Here is a 17,097-nt window from a genome sequence, read left to right as displayed (position 1 = left end):
GCATAGTTAGCTGCAGTGGTGCCAGGGTTGCCACGTCGCCGTGGGGGTGTCGGCAGGCGACCTCGTGGGAAGGAGAGAGATAGAGAGAGACGGAGAGAAGCGACAGATCAGAGTGCAGTCTCGTTGCGTGCCTCGCGCGGACAACGTATTATTCCGGCCTCCCCTCCCCTCCCAGGCCCAATTACATTATGATAATTGGCGACGTTAATGAGGCCGGCTAATGCGCGCGACTCGAACAGCTACATGCGTGTTGCCGCGAGGGGAGGAGGGGGGAGGGGGGTTCTTGTCGGCTGTCGCCACCCACTTCAAGCGGCCGAGACCGCCGCATAATTAGCTCTTCGGAAGAGCGAGGCAGGGAACGAGGGAGGGGGCAGAAGGTGAACTATAAAACCCCGGTGTGGCGAGGAGGGACTTCCCCTGAACCCCCGCTCTCCTCAAAATGGCGGCCGGCGGCCAATAGCGCGAGGCCCGAGGGGCGGGGCCTCGCGCGGCTGAGGAGGGGCGGCCGAGGGGAGGGGAGGAAGCCTAGTCCCCCCTCCCCCCTTAGCGGTTCCAACAGCCTGGGAAATGTAGATGCTTCAAAGAGATTCCGCCTGGTTTGTTAGGAGGAGACGCCATTAGACGTTTGTCCTTCCCCCTCCCTCCTCCACTAGTTGTTGCTGGCCGCACTTAACCTGTCCTGTCTGGGCGCTGTACGCGATGGAACAGCGAGAAGTTGCTGAGAGTAACGTATGTTGCCTCTCTCTTCCTGCGGAGTTTAATTAAACTCGTGAAGCCTCGAGTCTCCAGGGGAGGGGGAAGACTCGCCCGCGGAGGGCGGAGCGGTAAATCAGCCGACTGCCGCTGGCCCCGCCCCTCGCCCCCCCCCCCCCAATTCGCGGCCGGAGCGGAGAGGGGTGGAGCCTGAGGGGGGAGGGGAACTCGCCCGTGTAATTTATCGGCGTTGACGAGGCAGTGCGTGACAGGCCCTGGCAGCAGCGACACGTCCCGGCCACCACGAGCAGTACAGCGAGCAGGGGGCGTGGCTTAGAGTCCTGGTCGAGCAACTGGCGATGTCGGGCAAGTGTCGCGCCGAGCGGGCGGCCGGCATGACGTAGCGCTGTTCGCGCCGCTGTTCTGCGCGCTGGGGCATGCGAGGGGCGGCGCAGTCCCCATGACGACAAGCCTGCCGCCGCTGTCGCTCTGCCGCCTGCCCATGTGCAGCAACAACCAGCTGGACAGCCCGCACGGTTCCTCGGGGGCGGCGTCGTCGTGCGGCTCGCCGTTAACGCCCTCCCCGCCGCCGCCCGCCGCCCCCGACGAGGACGACATCATCAGCGTGGGCTGCCCGTCGCCCGCCGCCCCCGCGCGCGACGGCGACGACTCGGAGGACGACGGCGACGACTACTTCCGGCCGCTGAAGCGACTCAAGATGATGCGCATCGCCGCGCCCGCCCCGCGCCCCGGCGGCGTCAAGTCCTTCTCCATCCGCGACCTGCTGAGCCACCGGCCGCCGCCGCCGCCCCCGGCGCGCATCGTGCGGCCCTGGGCGCTGTGCGACGCCGCGCCGCCCCCGCCGCCCCCGCAGCGGCGCGGCTGCTGCCGCCCCCGCAGCGCCGACGAGGCGCTCAGCTCGACCACGTGCAGCTCGGGGCGGTCGAGCGCCGCCTCCGACTGCTGCAGCCCCGACGCCACCCCCGCCGCCCCCGCCGCCCCCAGGAGGCGGGGCAAAGGGGCGGACGCGTCGCCGCTCGACGCGCTCTTCCAGATGACCAGCAAGACCTTCGAGGAGCTGAGCGGCGAGGCGGCGTCAGGTGAGTGCCGCTGGCCACTGTTCACTAGGTCTGGCCACTATTCACTAGGTCTGGCCACTGTTCACTAGGTCTGGCCACTATTCACTAGGTCTGGCCACTATTCACTAGGTCTGGCCTCAGCGCATTAGGTCTGGCCACTATTCACTTGGTCTGGCCACAGTGTCCTGCGGTAACGATCTAACATTCCGTATACACGAGTCATCCCATGCGAAATATTCTGGAAATTATAGTACGTTTTACAGGGAAATTCTTTGGGAAGTTTGTTTACAAAGTATATTTATTTGTGATGCTACAAGAAGAACGTTCTAGGTAGCTACATTTTCTAATTTCTTTATTTTTGTATTACAAATAAGTATAATTTAAGCTGTAACTCAATGTTTGTTACGATGTTTAACTAAACCATTTATATTATATCCACCTTTATACCTATGCCTCAGAAATGTAGGTATTTTATATTTTACATGGTAATATTTGTATATTTACAAGAGAGTATTTTAGCAACTAGTTTCTAAAGAATTTCTTTGTAAAATTACAACAACAAAAAAGAAGGTTACCGTGCATGCGTTAGTCATCAGTCGTTCATTTTGAAGAAAAGAAATATTACCTGTCTAGACAAAATACGTTTTGATGAAACCAGTAAGAAGAATTGTTATGTTACACTTTTTTAATGAAAATAATTTTTTGATGGGGGAGGGGTTAGAGCTATTTCGGTTATAAAACTTGGGTTTAAAAAATACAAATCTAATGTAATGAACAATTAGATAGGTTAAATATTTTTTTTCGGGAATAAAATTAAGTTTTAGCATTGAGACAACTTTCTGTTGAAAAAATATCCGACTGATGTGTTTGGCTACGAACTGTGAAACCAGTGTATGATAGGCCCTACTTATTTGGGCCTAAAGTGGAATATGATTTTTAAATACAAATTGGGAATACTAAATCATGTAGGCTTCCAACATAATACTATGGTGCTAAGTGAATTTCAGCTGATTTTAACAATTCTAAATTGACTTCTTACTGTCAACTGAAAAAAAAAACCTTTCTGTTCCAATTGACTGAATTAAGACCATTATTTTTTAATTTAAAGTATTATTGATTTAAAATAAGTAGGCCCTACTCAACAAGAACTCGAAAAAATTTCTAACTTGCTGAATAACTTAAAACAACTAAGGAAATAAAATGTGCGATATGATAACAGCTGAATAGTTTGCCACGCTAGAAGAAAAATATTTATTTAAACCAAAATGTAAAACAAGCGTTTCAGGTGAATCACCCAACAAATATTTTCTGTTATCATTCAAGTAAATATTTTTGCATGAAATTAGTTCTACAGTTTTAATGCTCTCGAATGGAAATTATAGGAATTTTTATTTTAATTTCTTACTTCTAAAAAATATTTTGTGGCGTTAAAAAACCCATGTTGTAATCACTTTTAGTTTTGATCTAACTAATAAATTACGAATTGTTTTGTGACCTTAAATATCTGCCAATGCAAATTCTAGCAAAGTCCTAAGGTGCAGAATTTTTAGAACATAATTATATCTGTCTATATTATATTTTAAAGAGGGCAAGAAGTTCTTTTAAAGTAACTGTATAACTAACCTAAATAAATAATGTGAACAGTGATACAGTTGTGTTGATTCATCAAATAACAACTCCTTTTTATATTCAAACAAAATTAATTAGCCAGGAATTTACAAAAAAAAATTATTTATTTATTTTTTTTAAGTTTTTTTATTGCGTTTTGAAAGCCATCACAATTCAAAAAAGTATTGGTCGGTATATTTTTTTATTAAATTTTGCTTGTCTTTTTAAAATAACTCTCATTTTAAGTCGAACTATTTTAGCAAAATTTGTTTTAAAAATGAATAAAATTATGATAAAACAAAATTTAATATGTGCATCCTGGCCTTTAAATTAAAGGTAAAGATGCATTATTTCTTATTTTCTTAGGCTATCAGTATTTTCTTTCAAAACTGAGCTGTAAATACTACTACATTTTCTATTGTTTTTAAATTTTAGTGTTTCTAATGTGCCAACAAAATCTTTAACCATTATTTATTAACATTGCAGAAATTTCTTTCAACAGCAAGCGTGTCGTTAAAATTTTAATTATATCGGCGATGAACAGTTTATCCAGAAAAATAACTACAGTTTAATTTACCTTTGTTTTTAAATTACCCATTGAAAAAACTTATTTTGTGTTATAAATGTAAGGTCCATAATGACAGGAAAATTTTTTGGTGCCTCTATACTTCTCCATAAAATAAAAATAAATGTTTAATAGTTCTTGTCGGATGGATTTAATGCTTTGCTATGGTATTTTAATATCGAACTTAAAACATATTCTAACAGTTTTTAAACAGTCAAACGCCTGAATCAAACAAAATAAAATGAAACTAAAAAGTTTCATGATTATTTTACTATAGATATATAGTTATTAAATCTAGACACATTCTAAAGTAATTTTTATTTTCTCCCTTAAATATATCTTAAAATTTCAGATAGGCCATTTGATCATCTTTGAAAGTTACCTAATGCCATGAGTTCGCTACAATAAAAATCAGGTTCAAATATCATTCTGTTAAATATTTATGTGACACAATAAAGGGTAGGTATTTGTTCATTTAAGAGCTAAAACATTTATAGAAAATTTACAAACAAAATATTTATCGCCTAGTAAAATTGTGACCTTTTTCACATTATTTCAAGAGGCTTTGTTTTATTCATGCACATATAGAACCAATAATCATATTTAATTTCGAGTATAATAATTGATTAATGTAGGCTATAACTATGGAGTTTTATTACTGCGTACAAGAGATATCTCTTGTGAGATACATTGGATTATTCTCTGCATATGCTACGATTTTTATACGTAGGCTACTAATTTGTACTAATATATTCACATAGGAGTAGTACTTACCTGCTAAGTACGAGATTTTACAATGAAATAAAGTAGCTTTATGTTCATAGAAATACCATAACTAACAAAAAAAATTGTGATAAGATGATTGTTTATCATAATAGAATAAATAACATTTGTTCAACAGAAAAATATTTCATGTGAAATTTTAATGAAATTCTATAAGCTCCTAACTTATACTTTTTTTTCCTATTTTGAAATGTGGTTTAGCCACCAACATATTACAGAAACAGTTTTGCAGGCCTAAAATATGTTTGCCTTTTATTTTATTTTTCGTTGACACGTGTCAGGCAATGTAGAACATCCAGCAGTTCCTTGTGTTTCTGTTTCCTGGCATTAGGCCTATATGGTGTAGTTCATTTTCATCATCCTTTTTTTCCTCACAATACTTAAAATTTAAATGACAAAATATTGCAGCAAAATAAGAGTTTTTATATTGATTGGCTGTATTATATTTTTACATGAAACTGACTTTTATGTTTATCCTGCAGAACACGTTTCCCTCTAAATTCAGCCTACTTATGAAACAGGAAGCAAGATGATTTTTAAAATAAGTATAGACTAAGCAGGCTATGTTACTGCGCAAAGTTTTAAAATTAATTAATTTAATTCAAAAATTTATTCACCACATGAAAATGTTATTTTTCAAGACAATTTTTTATTCATTTTATCGAGTACTATTAATTCTGAAGCGCCTAGCCCGGGTGAATGCAGTAGGATGCCTTCAAGTCGTCATTTGCTAAACTTATCACCGCGCACTTTGTTTGACTTCATTACTTACCTTTCCAAGGCCTTCTGGACGAAGACAATCTTTGGAATACTTATTTCAAAAATAGGCACCTGAAAAAATGTTGGCCAAAAGCATATCCCTTCCCTATGTGACACCCACAACTTGGGCTATACAAAGGCAGTTTGTCAATAAATTGTAAGAAGCTATATTCATTTTTAACCTGTAAACTGTTATTCAAACATTGGCCGGTGACCGTGAAAGCTGAGGCGTTATGCGTATTTGGCGAGTCTCGGTGGTGGGAATCCAAAGATCAGCAAGACAAGTTTTGAGCACCAAGTATGAGTTTACATCGGTTCGGTACATCCTGCAAGTTCTCGTATGCATTTATTTTGTTTTGAAAAAGAAATAAGTAATTATAATAGCTGCTGCATTAGTTTATCTACCTAATTACATATAGTATATACGACAAACATTAATTTCATCTGGCCTATCTTCCGTATAAATGAAATCATAATGCCAAACCAAAAATGCTTTCTACGCCCTAACAAAACGAACGTGGCTTCAATTTCGCAATGAGTGAAACTTAGTTTATTTCAGAAAAAAAAATAACTTCAGCCATGTCTAGAGACCTGTAAAATTCGCGGATTAATTTCGCGATAGGATAGAGTCCAAATACTTTTGACATTATTTTGCTTCAGTGATTGGGCCACAGTTTATCTGAAGAACTATGGGCCAATGAAAATTCTGTAACAGAAGAATTAGCGAATCACGATCATTCCAGTGCATAGAGGATCATGGAGTCTATCCTTTAGGGATTTGAAATCGCGAATTTTACAGGTGTCTAGCCATGTCTTTTTAATAATGCAAGAAATGGTTCGCTGTAAAAATGATCTCAAGATTCATAAAACAATTTAAATCTATTTGTTTGTTCTTGGTGGGCTACAAAAATGAATTGGATGAATTTAATTTTATGATATAAATAATTTTTTTTTGTAATCGCGTAGAGTAGCATATTCCAATCAAAATCTAAGAATATTTCTTTGTGACGTAAACTGAAATAGCGACAATAACTTTTATTGGCATGCACTTAGTAAGGTTACGTTAGACTCGAACTAAGACCTCTCTCGCTAACTGCAGTCGGGAGCGTGAGGACACATGGGGCTCTAGAAGCACACGCGTGGTCGATGCTTGCTGCTGGCGCAAGCAAACCTTGGCGCGTGAAGCAAGGTGGAGAGTAACACGTGTGTTGCTGTCTCCTACAATCAAGTTATGACGACAGTTTGTAACTTAGTTCCTCTTAGTTTGCAATATGTGTGGCCTACGTACAATGTGCATTGCTATGTGACGCATTTTTCGCGATTGGCTTTCGTGTTAACAAGTAACTAATACCTCATAACGCTGCAAGCGATTGTTAGGTTTATTCATCCAAAGGCAACTGTGAAATATAAGTATAGCCATAATTATCAGCGTGTATCAGTTCCTTAAGGCCAAACTCCGAAAATTAATTGTACAACTCAAAAACAACCAAAATTTCATTTTTAGTAACTTTTCGAAAAATCCTTTGTTCAAATGTTCCACATTTGGTCATTTTTAACAGTTTTCTCTTCCTTAGCGTTTAAAAACGCTAATGATTTCATATGAAAAAGCTGTCAATCTTTTTTTGTCTTGGTCTTTTAAACGGCTGGCCAACATAAATTTAAACAATGGAAAATTTCTAACATTGAAAGGGTGAAATATTTAATACCCTTATTAAGAAAAAATACCTACAACTTGTCAGATTTCACAATACCTTCTTTATCAAATGGAATTTACACTGATATGTTCAGATATAAAAAAAACGCTGCAGTAGAAAATTTAATTTTAGAATATGTAGTTGGAAATTAATTTTAGGAAAAAAAAAGGGGGGGGGGGGGAGTGATCTCGTTAGAAGTCCAGATATTTTATTTAATAAAAATCAAATAGAAATTTTTTTCACTAAAAAAAAAATTGTTCTTATTAAATTGTTTTAAAATCAATACATATCACGAAATAGGCTAAATACAGAAAAAAATAATTTTTCTATTTTTTGAAGAACTGCATTGGAAAATATTGGGGTAATTCCTATAAAAACATAAAAATAAATTATTAGTAATTTTTTCAAAGATGCTTTGTTATAAAAAAAATTCAAGTAGTAGACCCTCTAAATTGTTGTGAACTTTTATGATTTCGTTTTGTGAAATAAACATTTTTCAAAGGTTTAGTTATACGTCCAAAATTACTCTTTACAGCACATGTTCAAACTAAGCACATTCAGTCATTTTTGTGAATTCTTAAGGTTGAAAAAATTTTAACAGAGCATGTACGAAGAAAAATCATTAACTCAGTCTCAGATTGATATGATACTTAGTCTACATGTTAAAATATAAGCAACTGCTTTCCAAAAATAACACACTATTAGAAATTATAGGAAATATGCAGACTTTTCAAAAAATAATTTACCTCAAATAAGCGAAGAGTTTTTTTTTTTGTAAATTTCAGATAACTGGATTTTCGTAAAAACTTAGTTGTATCCCAACGAACGTGTTATGTGATTCGTGGTAAACAAGGTCAACTACTATTATAAAATGTTATTTTTTATTACCTATGCGGGGTGTAATTTCTGCGATGTACGTACATGGAAGCAATTTATACGGATGAATCATGTGATCCGCACATATTGTCGAGGTTTCTGAGACTCCCACAGATAGCAGCACCGTATTTACACATTTCCGTTCCATTCACCAAGTTTATCCTACCAAATGCCGTATAGCGGGAGCTAAGAAGTTACACATAAATAAAAACTCTTCTCCCTCCTCCGTGCTGGTTTACCCTGTTTACCTTGTTTACAGCGGGACAATCCAGGAAGTCGGAACCTTGCATAGTCTACACGAAGCAGCGGTCGTTCTGGACTCTCAGTTTGTTTGATGTGCAACCGTCTTTGCAAGTCCAGTCATTTCCTACAGTGCGTACGATTTACATAAAAACAAACAAACATAGAATACGAGAGCCAACACGAAATATTTTATCAGTATTGACCATCGCGAGTATTTTAAGCCGACTTCAAAATAATTTTGCAGTGTCACTAAGCGATTTATTAGCGGCAATAATTTTTAGTTGGTTCTAATCAGTAGGAGCATGTGTTTCTCGAGAAAAAAAACTTTCGAGACTAGCTGTGTGTTAAAACACTGTAGCATCGTCTGTGATTCGTGATTGGTTGAGTTTATTTCAGGTACCTAGACGTCTACCGTCGGCACACCAATCATTGCAATTTTGTGCGGAAGCAAATGCGCCCGGCCAAATAAGGCAATGGCTTCTCCTCCGACGGCTGCCAATCACAAGGAAGAAACCACTGTCGAGGAGTTTAGTGAGCGTTCAGAATTTTTTTTATTTACAAAAATGCCTGTCCCTGCCAACTAATGATTAAGTTGAGACTACAGAATTATTTTGTTGCCGCCACCCAATATACGTATAGTATATATTGACAAAAAAATCAATTCTTCAGCCAAAAAATATTCTTTCAGCTGCGTTTTTAGTAGAGACCAGAAACACTCGCAGTGTAATTACGCGATAGTTTTAGATTCGAGCAATTTGACCTTCAGCCTCCTTCTGCAAACTACCTCTCAGTGAAGGGGTTACATATGTTTTGTTCAAGTCATTATTTTATTTTTACGTTTAACATGGTTACACTTGTAGACTTTTTTAGTGGCCGAACTGCAACAAAATAAAAATATGTAGTGCTTACGTTTTGTATAATTAGCGGGAAAATTTTAATTACTAACATTTTGGTGCAGTATGGATAAGGAGAACCAAGTGGAATGAATAACTGAAAAAAAAAGTTGTGTTTCAAGGCGATGCTGGTGGCTGCTGCGTGTATGGTTCAGATTTATTTCTGAAAATAAAATATTTAATTTTTATTTAACCTTTTCAAATCATCCAAATTCTGAGGATTTTAAAGAAGGGTAGGTGAAATTAAATTTTTTTTTTTTACCTGAAAAAAATTAAACCATATCACGTAGTAGCCAGTACAATTGACTTTAAACCTAAAAAGTTCCATTTTTATATGTCATTTTATTCTCATTATACCTACATACTTCAAAAAGTATGGGATGTATATTTTTTTTCATTTCGTGAAAGTTCAGCCCCTCAAAGCGTACGGCAGGTTTAACCTGCGGAGAATAACGCGACCCAGCCAAGCCCCTGTTTCAAAACACCTCTCCGTGTTTAGAGTGTCAGAGGAGTGTGTGCGTGTTCAGTAGCTATGTTTACCAGAGTGATTACATTCTTTCAGACAGAAAGAGAGAGCACGAACTGGCTCTCTTGTGAGTTGGTGGCGAAGAGAGCTTGAAAAAAAAAAAAAAAAAAAAAGGTCGTGGTCTTTTGGAGGCAGACGCGGCCTTTGTCGCAAGGGTCTTGTCAAACGGGAGAAAGCTTGTTAAGGAGCGCGTGTGTGTACTGTCCTCCCACGAGCTACTCCTCCCGGCCAGGCATGCAGTCACGTGTCACGTGTGTCCTGAAGCCAAGTAGCTGGTGGGCGGACAGTAATGTCTCTGATGCCGGAAAGCGAGCCAGCGCAACTTGCTTTGCCAAAATATCATTGAAAACTTTTAAGTCTGTTCATATTAATGAAACTAGATGAACAAGCTAATTGGCTGTAGCTTGTATTTCTGCTAACAAAACGTCTAGGAACATAGTTTCTGCCAGCCCAGTAAAGTTGGCATGTTGTTCCTTACACAATCGAAGCAAAATAATAGAAAAATGCATTGAACTTGAATAAGTATTTTATAGAGTAGGTTAGGTGTATATATTAACCGCTAACTCCTACAATGTAAGAAATTTTCGGTAATGTAATTAAACATGAAATGGAGGTTATGAATATAGCGATACGATTGTATAGGAAATTTACCGTACAAGTATGATACATGTCCTCTGCATTTAACATTTTCCTAAATACCATGAGTTACCATGAGTTCATTACAAATTCCCCATTCAAATAGATTCATAACATCCATTAAATATTTAGGAAAATTACCAAAATATTATTGAGCGTATACCAAGCTGTTAATATCCTTTTTTAAAAAAAATTAAACTGCTGTTGTTTCTTCGTAAAACGTTTTACACTTGGACACTTCAAACAATGTTAAATTCAGTTTTACCACTATAATGAGAGTTGGATAAACCATCCCTGAAAATAAAAGCTTTTCATTAGCCTGGCATATTTAAAAGTTTTCTTTCAGCAGGCAATAAATAATCTAACCTATATAATACCGTTATGGAAACAAAAAAAGTTTTTATTCTGTTAATAGCACGTTAAACTTATGATGAATAAGAACATAACTCACACGAATTTTTTTGCAAGTAAAGTTTTAACAACTAATGTCTTTAATGATAGGGGCTCGAGTTACAGATTGAAGAGGGTCGTATTACCCATAAGTTATAATGCATTTCCTTATATACAAATCCGTGTTTTAGCTCTTAATTTTAAATAAATTCATAATTTTTTAACTACAGTATGTATAGTTGTTTACAAAATATTTTATCATTCAAACAAGTGTTATTTAATGGTTTTGTGAATCTTAAAAGGAAAATTTATGTCTCAATCTTTGCATGAACAGACAGCATGAGATTATGCGTTATAGTCTACAATTATGAATTAAACGTTTGGATGTGACCTTTGCAGTAACACATTTCATTTTTAAGATGTCATTCATAAACGAATAAAATAATTTTGTTTTCCAAAAAGACATCCATGGTTTAAAAAAAAATATATATATTTTTAATTTATATATTATTTTTAAAGATAGTTTTTGGGCAGAGGCTACAGGCAGTCAGTTCATACTTGTGTAGTACACGATTTCACTTTGACATAATATAATTTGCACTTGCATATTGCAGCGATGAAACCATTTGTAAACCATACGGCTGATCGGACTGGAATCGCCGGCAGATGCAGATGCAGATGCAGATGCCAGACGAAGTGGGCTCCTGGCGAGGAGAGGGGTGCCGGGCTAAAATAAACTAGGCAAGGACCGGGCGGGCAGGAGGAGGCAATCAGAGCGCAGGCCCGCCTCCAGCGATGACAGGACTAGTGTAGCTGAGCCCGAGCAGGCGTCGACCGCCGCAATCAGTTTATGGCCAATATAAAGGCAGCAGAGGGATTGTGGCGGCGAAAAGACAGACTAATTAAGGCCGCGTGGAAAGTGAAGAATTCATTATATCGTTGGCAAACGTAGCCTATATCTATAAAATAACTTCAACATAAATAATTAACTAGAGATTATTATTTTTAAGACATTCTGGTTAAAAATATACGAATATCCCAAAATTCATGGAGATTTTGCTCGATTAATTTGTGATGTTAGAGACATGCAAAATTCGCGGATTCATTTCGCGATATGCTAGCATCAAAACAACTATACCTTCGTACCGCTTCTGCGATTGGCCCACATTTTATCCGGGGAACTGTGAGCCAATGGGAAACACTAAACCAAGAAAGTGCCGAATTACGGACAGCCTAGTTGAGACGTCTCACGCGTCAGTAGCCAATGAACAGGTGTCATTTCCGCGAGTATTTAAAGGACTGTGGAGTCTATCCTAGAGGTCAATGAATCCGCGAATTTTGCAGGTCTCTACGTTATAAATGCTTTGTCGTAAATGTGCCTAAATGCAAATTCTGAAGCTAACAATTGCACTGTTAGAAATTACAGTGAATTTACGGACTTTTCAACGAAGAATTTGCTTCAGATAAACTAAGAGTTCTTCGTAGAAACTGCGCCGTATTTCGACTCCCAAATTGTGTTTCGTGGACAAAATAAGAATGTTATTGCCAGTTTTTAAATGTTTTGTTATTTAAAAGTAAGTGAACTAAGTGTCCGTACATCTACGAAGATCCTTGGATAATCTGTAGCCAACGTTTTCCAAAACTGAAGGTGAAATTTTAAACAGTGTGGACCCTCAACGAGGAAAGTTACTTCATCTGATTGTTGATGCAAGACGTAATATTTATTTGCGTTATGTCTAATTAAAAAGTAACACATTTAAATTTTAGTTGACGCTCAAGAGTATTTGAATATCAAATGTAAATATACGCTTGTGTCCTTGTTTGCGTGCAGTATATATTTTTTCCTCTATATTGCCAATGAAGTGCAATTGCGTAGAAGATGAATTCTAATGTTTATTATCTTCAGTCCTTGGTAAGATCCTGGTAAGTGCTAGAAAAACAAGAGGCGAACTTCAATATAGTATCTCGTAAAGACTTATTTTGCAAACAAACCTGACAAACATTCCAAGTAATTCGGTAACATTTTTAATTGCTTGAACATGATTTTCATTTTCATTGGTAAGTTTTACGGTACATCATTGACACCTGAGATAAAAGACAGTATATTCTATTTTGCTAAGCATTAAAAAAAATTTTATTACTTTTGGTAGTGCTTGTAACTTCTTTAATAGTTTTATGGATACCAGTTATTCATTTGTATATTTTAAGTATTCTATTTTTTCTGTATCTATGTCATATAGTGTAAATTTTAACATACAGAAGTGTTCGTATTAGTTAAAATTAAGTCAGTTTTGAAGTGTAGGATTATGTAAGTTGATTTCAGTCGCAGAGAATTCGTTTGTTGCTTGAACGGCGTCTCAGGTCTATACAGGACCTGAAATAAAATTAATATTCTTTGTAGTAGAACGTTACTTAAAGTTAATTACCATAAACATGTGTCTGTTTAAAAATAAACTTTATATGAATTTTTTGTATTGTTACGAAGATATTTTTTATTTGATAGTTTCCAAGATATAGTTTGTAAAAATTACAAATCTTTCAATCTTATATTTATCTGTATTTTATAACTGATTGATATTACTTTTTTATGACTAAGATTACCTTTCCGCTAGTGTCTGCATCAGAGTTAAAGTAACCAAACTACATATATCACTGTTCCAGTTAAGTGAGAGAAAAAAAAAAAACTGTTTTCCTTACCGATAGCAGTGAATAGCAAAATAAAAACTAGAAAGTCGGGCTAGTTTATGAATCGCATGTTCTTGAGATAGCTTATTACATCCTTAATTGCACTCGGAACATTTTTTTGCAATAAATCGTAATGTATAGTCTTAATCCCCCGAACCCTTGTTAACGAAGTTGTAAGCCATAACAGCTTCCAACATTTAATAAATATACCAAGCTCTCTCTCTCTCTCTCTCTCTCTCTCTGAATGGTCTCATGGCAGCACACATCTCTCGGTCTCTACATCTAGCGCTATCTCCTTCTCTCTCGCTCTACGAGGAACGAGTCAAACGCCGCGGAACACAAGCAGAATACAAATGAGGCTTTAAATAACATATTGCGAGAAGAATATTACTACGCCGTAAGTATTTGACGCGACGTAATAAGTTAAACATAATTAATAAAACACGTTATATCGAAGTAGTTAACTGCTCCGGACGTGGGCAAGTTACTTCTTGTTTAAAGTTAACAGCACCCACTTCACGTCATTTCATAATCTCGAGGTCGACCTTATCTCATCGTGACTGGGAAATAATCTATCCGACGAAAAATTTTCTTAATCAATCGTTTGGGCCATTAAAAGTCTATTCGTGTGATAACTGCTTCACACTTGTTTCTGAGCCTTATATTCATAAAGATAACCTATGTTTATTCAAACAGATTTTTAGAATGCTCTTAATTAAAAACTCAGCTTAATGTCTCGTTGTGCACTGAAGTTTGTTTTGGTAGTTTTATAAATAAATAATTTTCAAAAAATAGTAGACAAAATATTTCCTTGTAAATATGAATGTTTGGCATTATGAATTGTTGTGGAATATATAAAACTAATGACTTGATGTAAGTTTTTGGACATACGCCATGGCTAAGAATTTCTTAGCAATGGCGTATGTCCAAAAACTTACATCAAGTCATGCACTCCCATTGCACAAATATTTTAAAGATAACATATAAAACTAATGTTTTACATTCATAGGCCAGTATAGCCTATTGTAGTCTTCCAAACATAAACATAAACGTGGATTCACTATATATATATATATATATATATATATATATATATATATATATAAATATAAAATTATCTTAGCAGTAAATTAGAAAATTAAAAAATAAAAACATCTTTTAAGCATTAAAATAAAATATTTCGGCAGCTAGTTAAGAAAATGTTTTTAGTAAATTCACAAAATATTTTCTGTGCAGTGAAAGCATTCTGCTCTGTGCGAGTAATACGTAAATGATGACATTCTATGGTTATTTTTGCATAGGCTTTATAAAATATATTTAAAAAAAAAAACCTAAATATGTATTAACTCTCTAACAAAAATTAGGGTAGTAATTTTAAATTTTGATTTTTTTTTATCCAATCACAAATTTTTAAATAGGGAAAATAAATTCGAATACTCAACAACTGAACTTTATTTTCTTCTGTTATGCTTATTAATGTGCGCTTCTTTTCAGGGAACGGTTTACAAATAACTTTAAATAACTTTAACTAATGTAGGCACTGGGACATTACAAAGCATAATTTCCCGGGCAATAATCCGAACCCAGTATTAATGCAAAAAATTTTTTTGTATCGTTAAAGTAGTTGCTTTCATGTTAATCTACAAATTTACAAATATGCTATCTGGAATTAACGTGATTATCATTATTATTTACAGTGCAGCTGCTACCTTGTAATCCTCTTACAGAACTGTTATCTTGTACCTACTTTCTATGTTCGTTACTTTCTGCAGTCCTAGTAGCTTGCATAGGTTTTCATGTTTTGGATATTTTCGTCGATAATAATTAGAGACTGGAAAAATTCGCGATTTCGATGACCTCTAGGATAGACTCCACAATACCCTACACACTTGGGCAAATGCCACCTGCTCATTGGCTACTGACTTGTGACACCTGTCAACTGGGACGCTTGTGATTCGATACTTTTTTGGTTGAAGGTTTTCCATTGGCTCAAAGTCCTTCAGATAAACTGTAAGCTAATCAGAGAAGCAATATAAAGGTACAGTTGTTTGGATTATATCATATCGTGAAAATAATCCGCGAATTTTTCCGGTCTCTAATAATAATTAATACCATAAGTCCGAAACAAATAAGTACCTGGTGTTCTCTCAACAAATGGATTTTACTTCATTTTGGGTACTTTATGCCTACAACTTTAGAAATTACAGCAAATTTACGGAATTTACAACATAGTATTGACATCAGATAAACGAGGAATTCTTCGTAATCTCAGGTAGCTGATCTTCGTATAACCTACTCCGGGCTCCGACTATCGAATTCTGTGTCACGTTTTCAACCAGGTAAACACACGCGTAAAGGGATAAGTGTTTCGTTGCATTGGAAACAAGGTAAACACACGCGTAAAGGGATAAGTGTTTCGTTGCATTGGAAACAAGGTAAACACACGCGTAAAGGGATAAGTGTTTCGTTGCATTGGAAACAAGGTAAACACACGCGTAAAGGGATAAGTGTTTCGTTGCATTGGAAACAATGTAAACACACGCGTAAAGGGATAAGTGTTTCGTTGCATTGGAAACAAGGTAAACACACGCGTAAAGGGATAAGTGTTTCGTTGCATTGGAAACAAGGTAAACCCACGCGTAAAGGGATAAGTGTTTCGTTGCATTGGAAACAAGGTAAAACGCGTAAAGGGATAAGTGTTTCGTTGCATTGGAAACAATGTAAAAACACGCGTGGTGGTATAAAATGGTTTTTGCTGTAGACCAAACATTTTTAATGTTCTGTTAATATAATAAGATTATTATTGTTGATTTATGTTCAAAGTCAGTGAACGCAACACCCGTAAACGTCGAAGGTAAGTGTAAACTTACGAAGATCCCTGGATAATATGTAACTAGCGTATCTCGTACCTAAATTTAAGGTGAAAATTTCTGTAGCCGCAAAACATAAAGAAGGTATAATTTCGCTAATGTAATGAAAAGTTGGTTGGAAAATGAGCTTCACTTTCGAGAACGATTAAAATTCTGAAAACGGATGATGATATCTAATGGAGGTGATGATACCTAATAATAATCGGCTTGTTATGTGGCGAAGTTAAGACTCATTGCCTTCTCTTGCACTTAAACCACTTAGAAATTTAAAAGATAAACATCAAGTCTTACAAGATTAAAAACTATGACATTAAACACAATATTTAAGAATCAAACCGAATAAAAAATATTGGGGGAAATACTAAAATGCTATATCATTTTAATCGATCCAGTTGAAAAAGTATGCAACCAAACATTCAACTTGAAAGGAAAAAAAATCTTAATGGCGTGTGTTTTAACAAAAATTTACTAAACAAATTATTTTTAATATTTACATAGAATAATGATCAGCGGACATTTCGGGTGAAAAAAAAAAACCTTCAGAATATAATGTATTGTAACAAGGGCAAACTCAATTGCGCCATATTATGGACAGAAGCTTTTTCTGCGTGGATTGATTCGTTTACCAATTTTGGCATTTTTTTTGTGGATAATCTAATCTAAATATTACTACATACTGAATATAGAATGAAAATGGTTGCTATGTTCGTTAAATCATAAAATTTTCAAGATGTAGTTATGTAACTGCACATTAATTTCGTTTTATCCTGTTTCTAGTGGAAGACTGCTCTTAATAT

General features: G+C 36.8%; 1 protein-coding gene across 1 annotated transcript in view; it reads left to right on the top strand.

Annotated features, from left to right (window-relative positions):
• The first annotated feature begins 835 nt into the window (after positions 1-835).
• Positions 836-17,097, top strand: part of LOC134538947 (transcription factor LBX1-like) — a 146,020-nt gene continuing 129,758 nt past the window's right edge. The window contains exon 1 of the mRNA XM_063380564.1: positions 836-1,793. Coding sequence (XP_063236634.1) covers positions 1,154-1,793 — 640 coding nt within the window. The 5' untranslated portion in view covers positions 836-1,153. The remainder of the gene's footprint in view (positions 1,794-17,097) is intronic.

Source organism: Bacillus rossius, chromosome 14 (assembly GCF_032445375.1).
Source record: "Bacillus rossius redtenbacheri isolate Brsri chromosome 14, Brsri_v3, whole genome shotgun sequence".
NCBI classification, from domain to species: Eukaryota; Metazoa; Arthropoda; class Insecta; order Phasmatodea; family Bacillidae; genus Bacillus; species Bacillus rossius.
The sequence above is the reverse complement of the archived record's forward strand: the minus strand, read 5'-3'. Positions and strand labels throughout refer to the sequence as shown.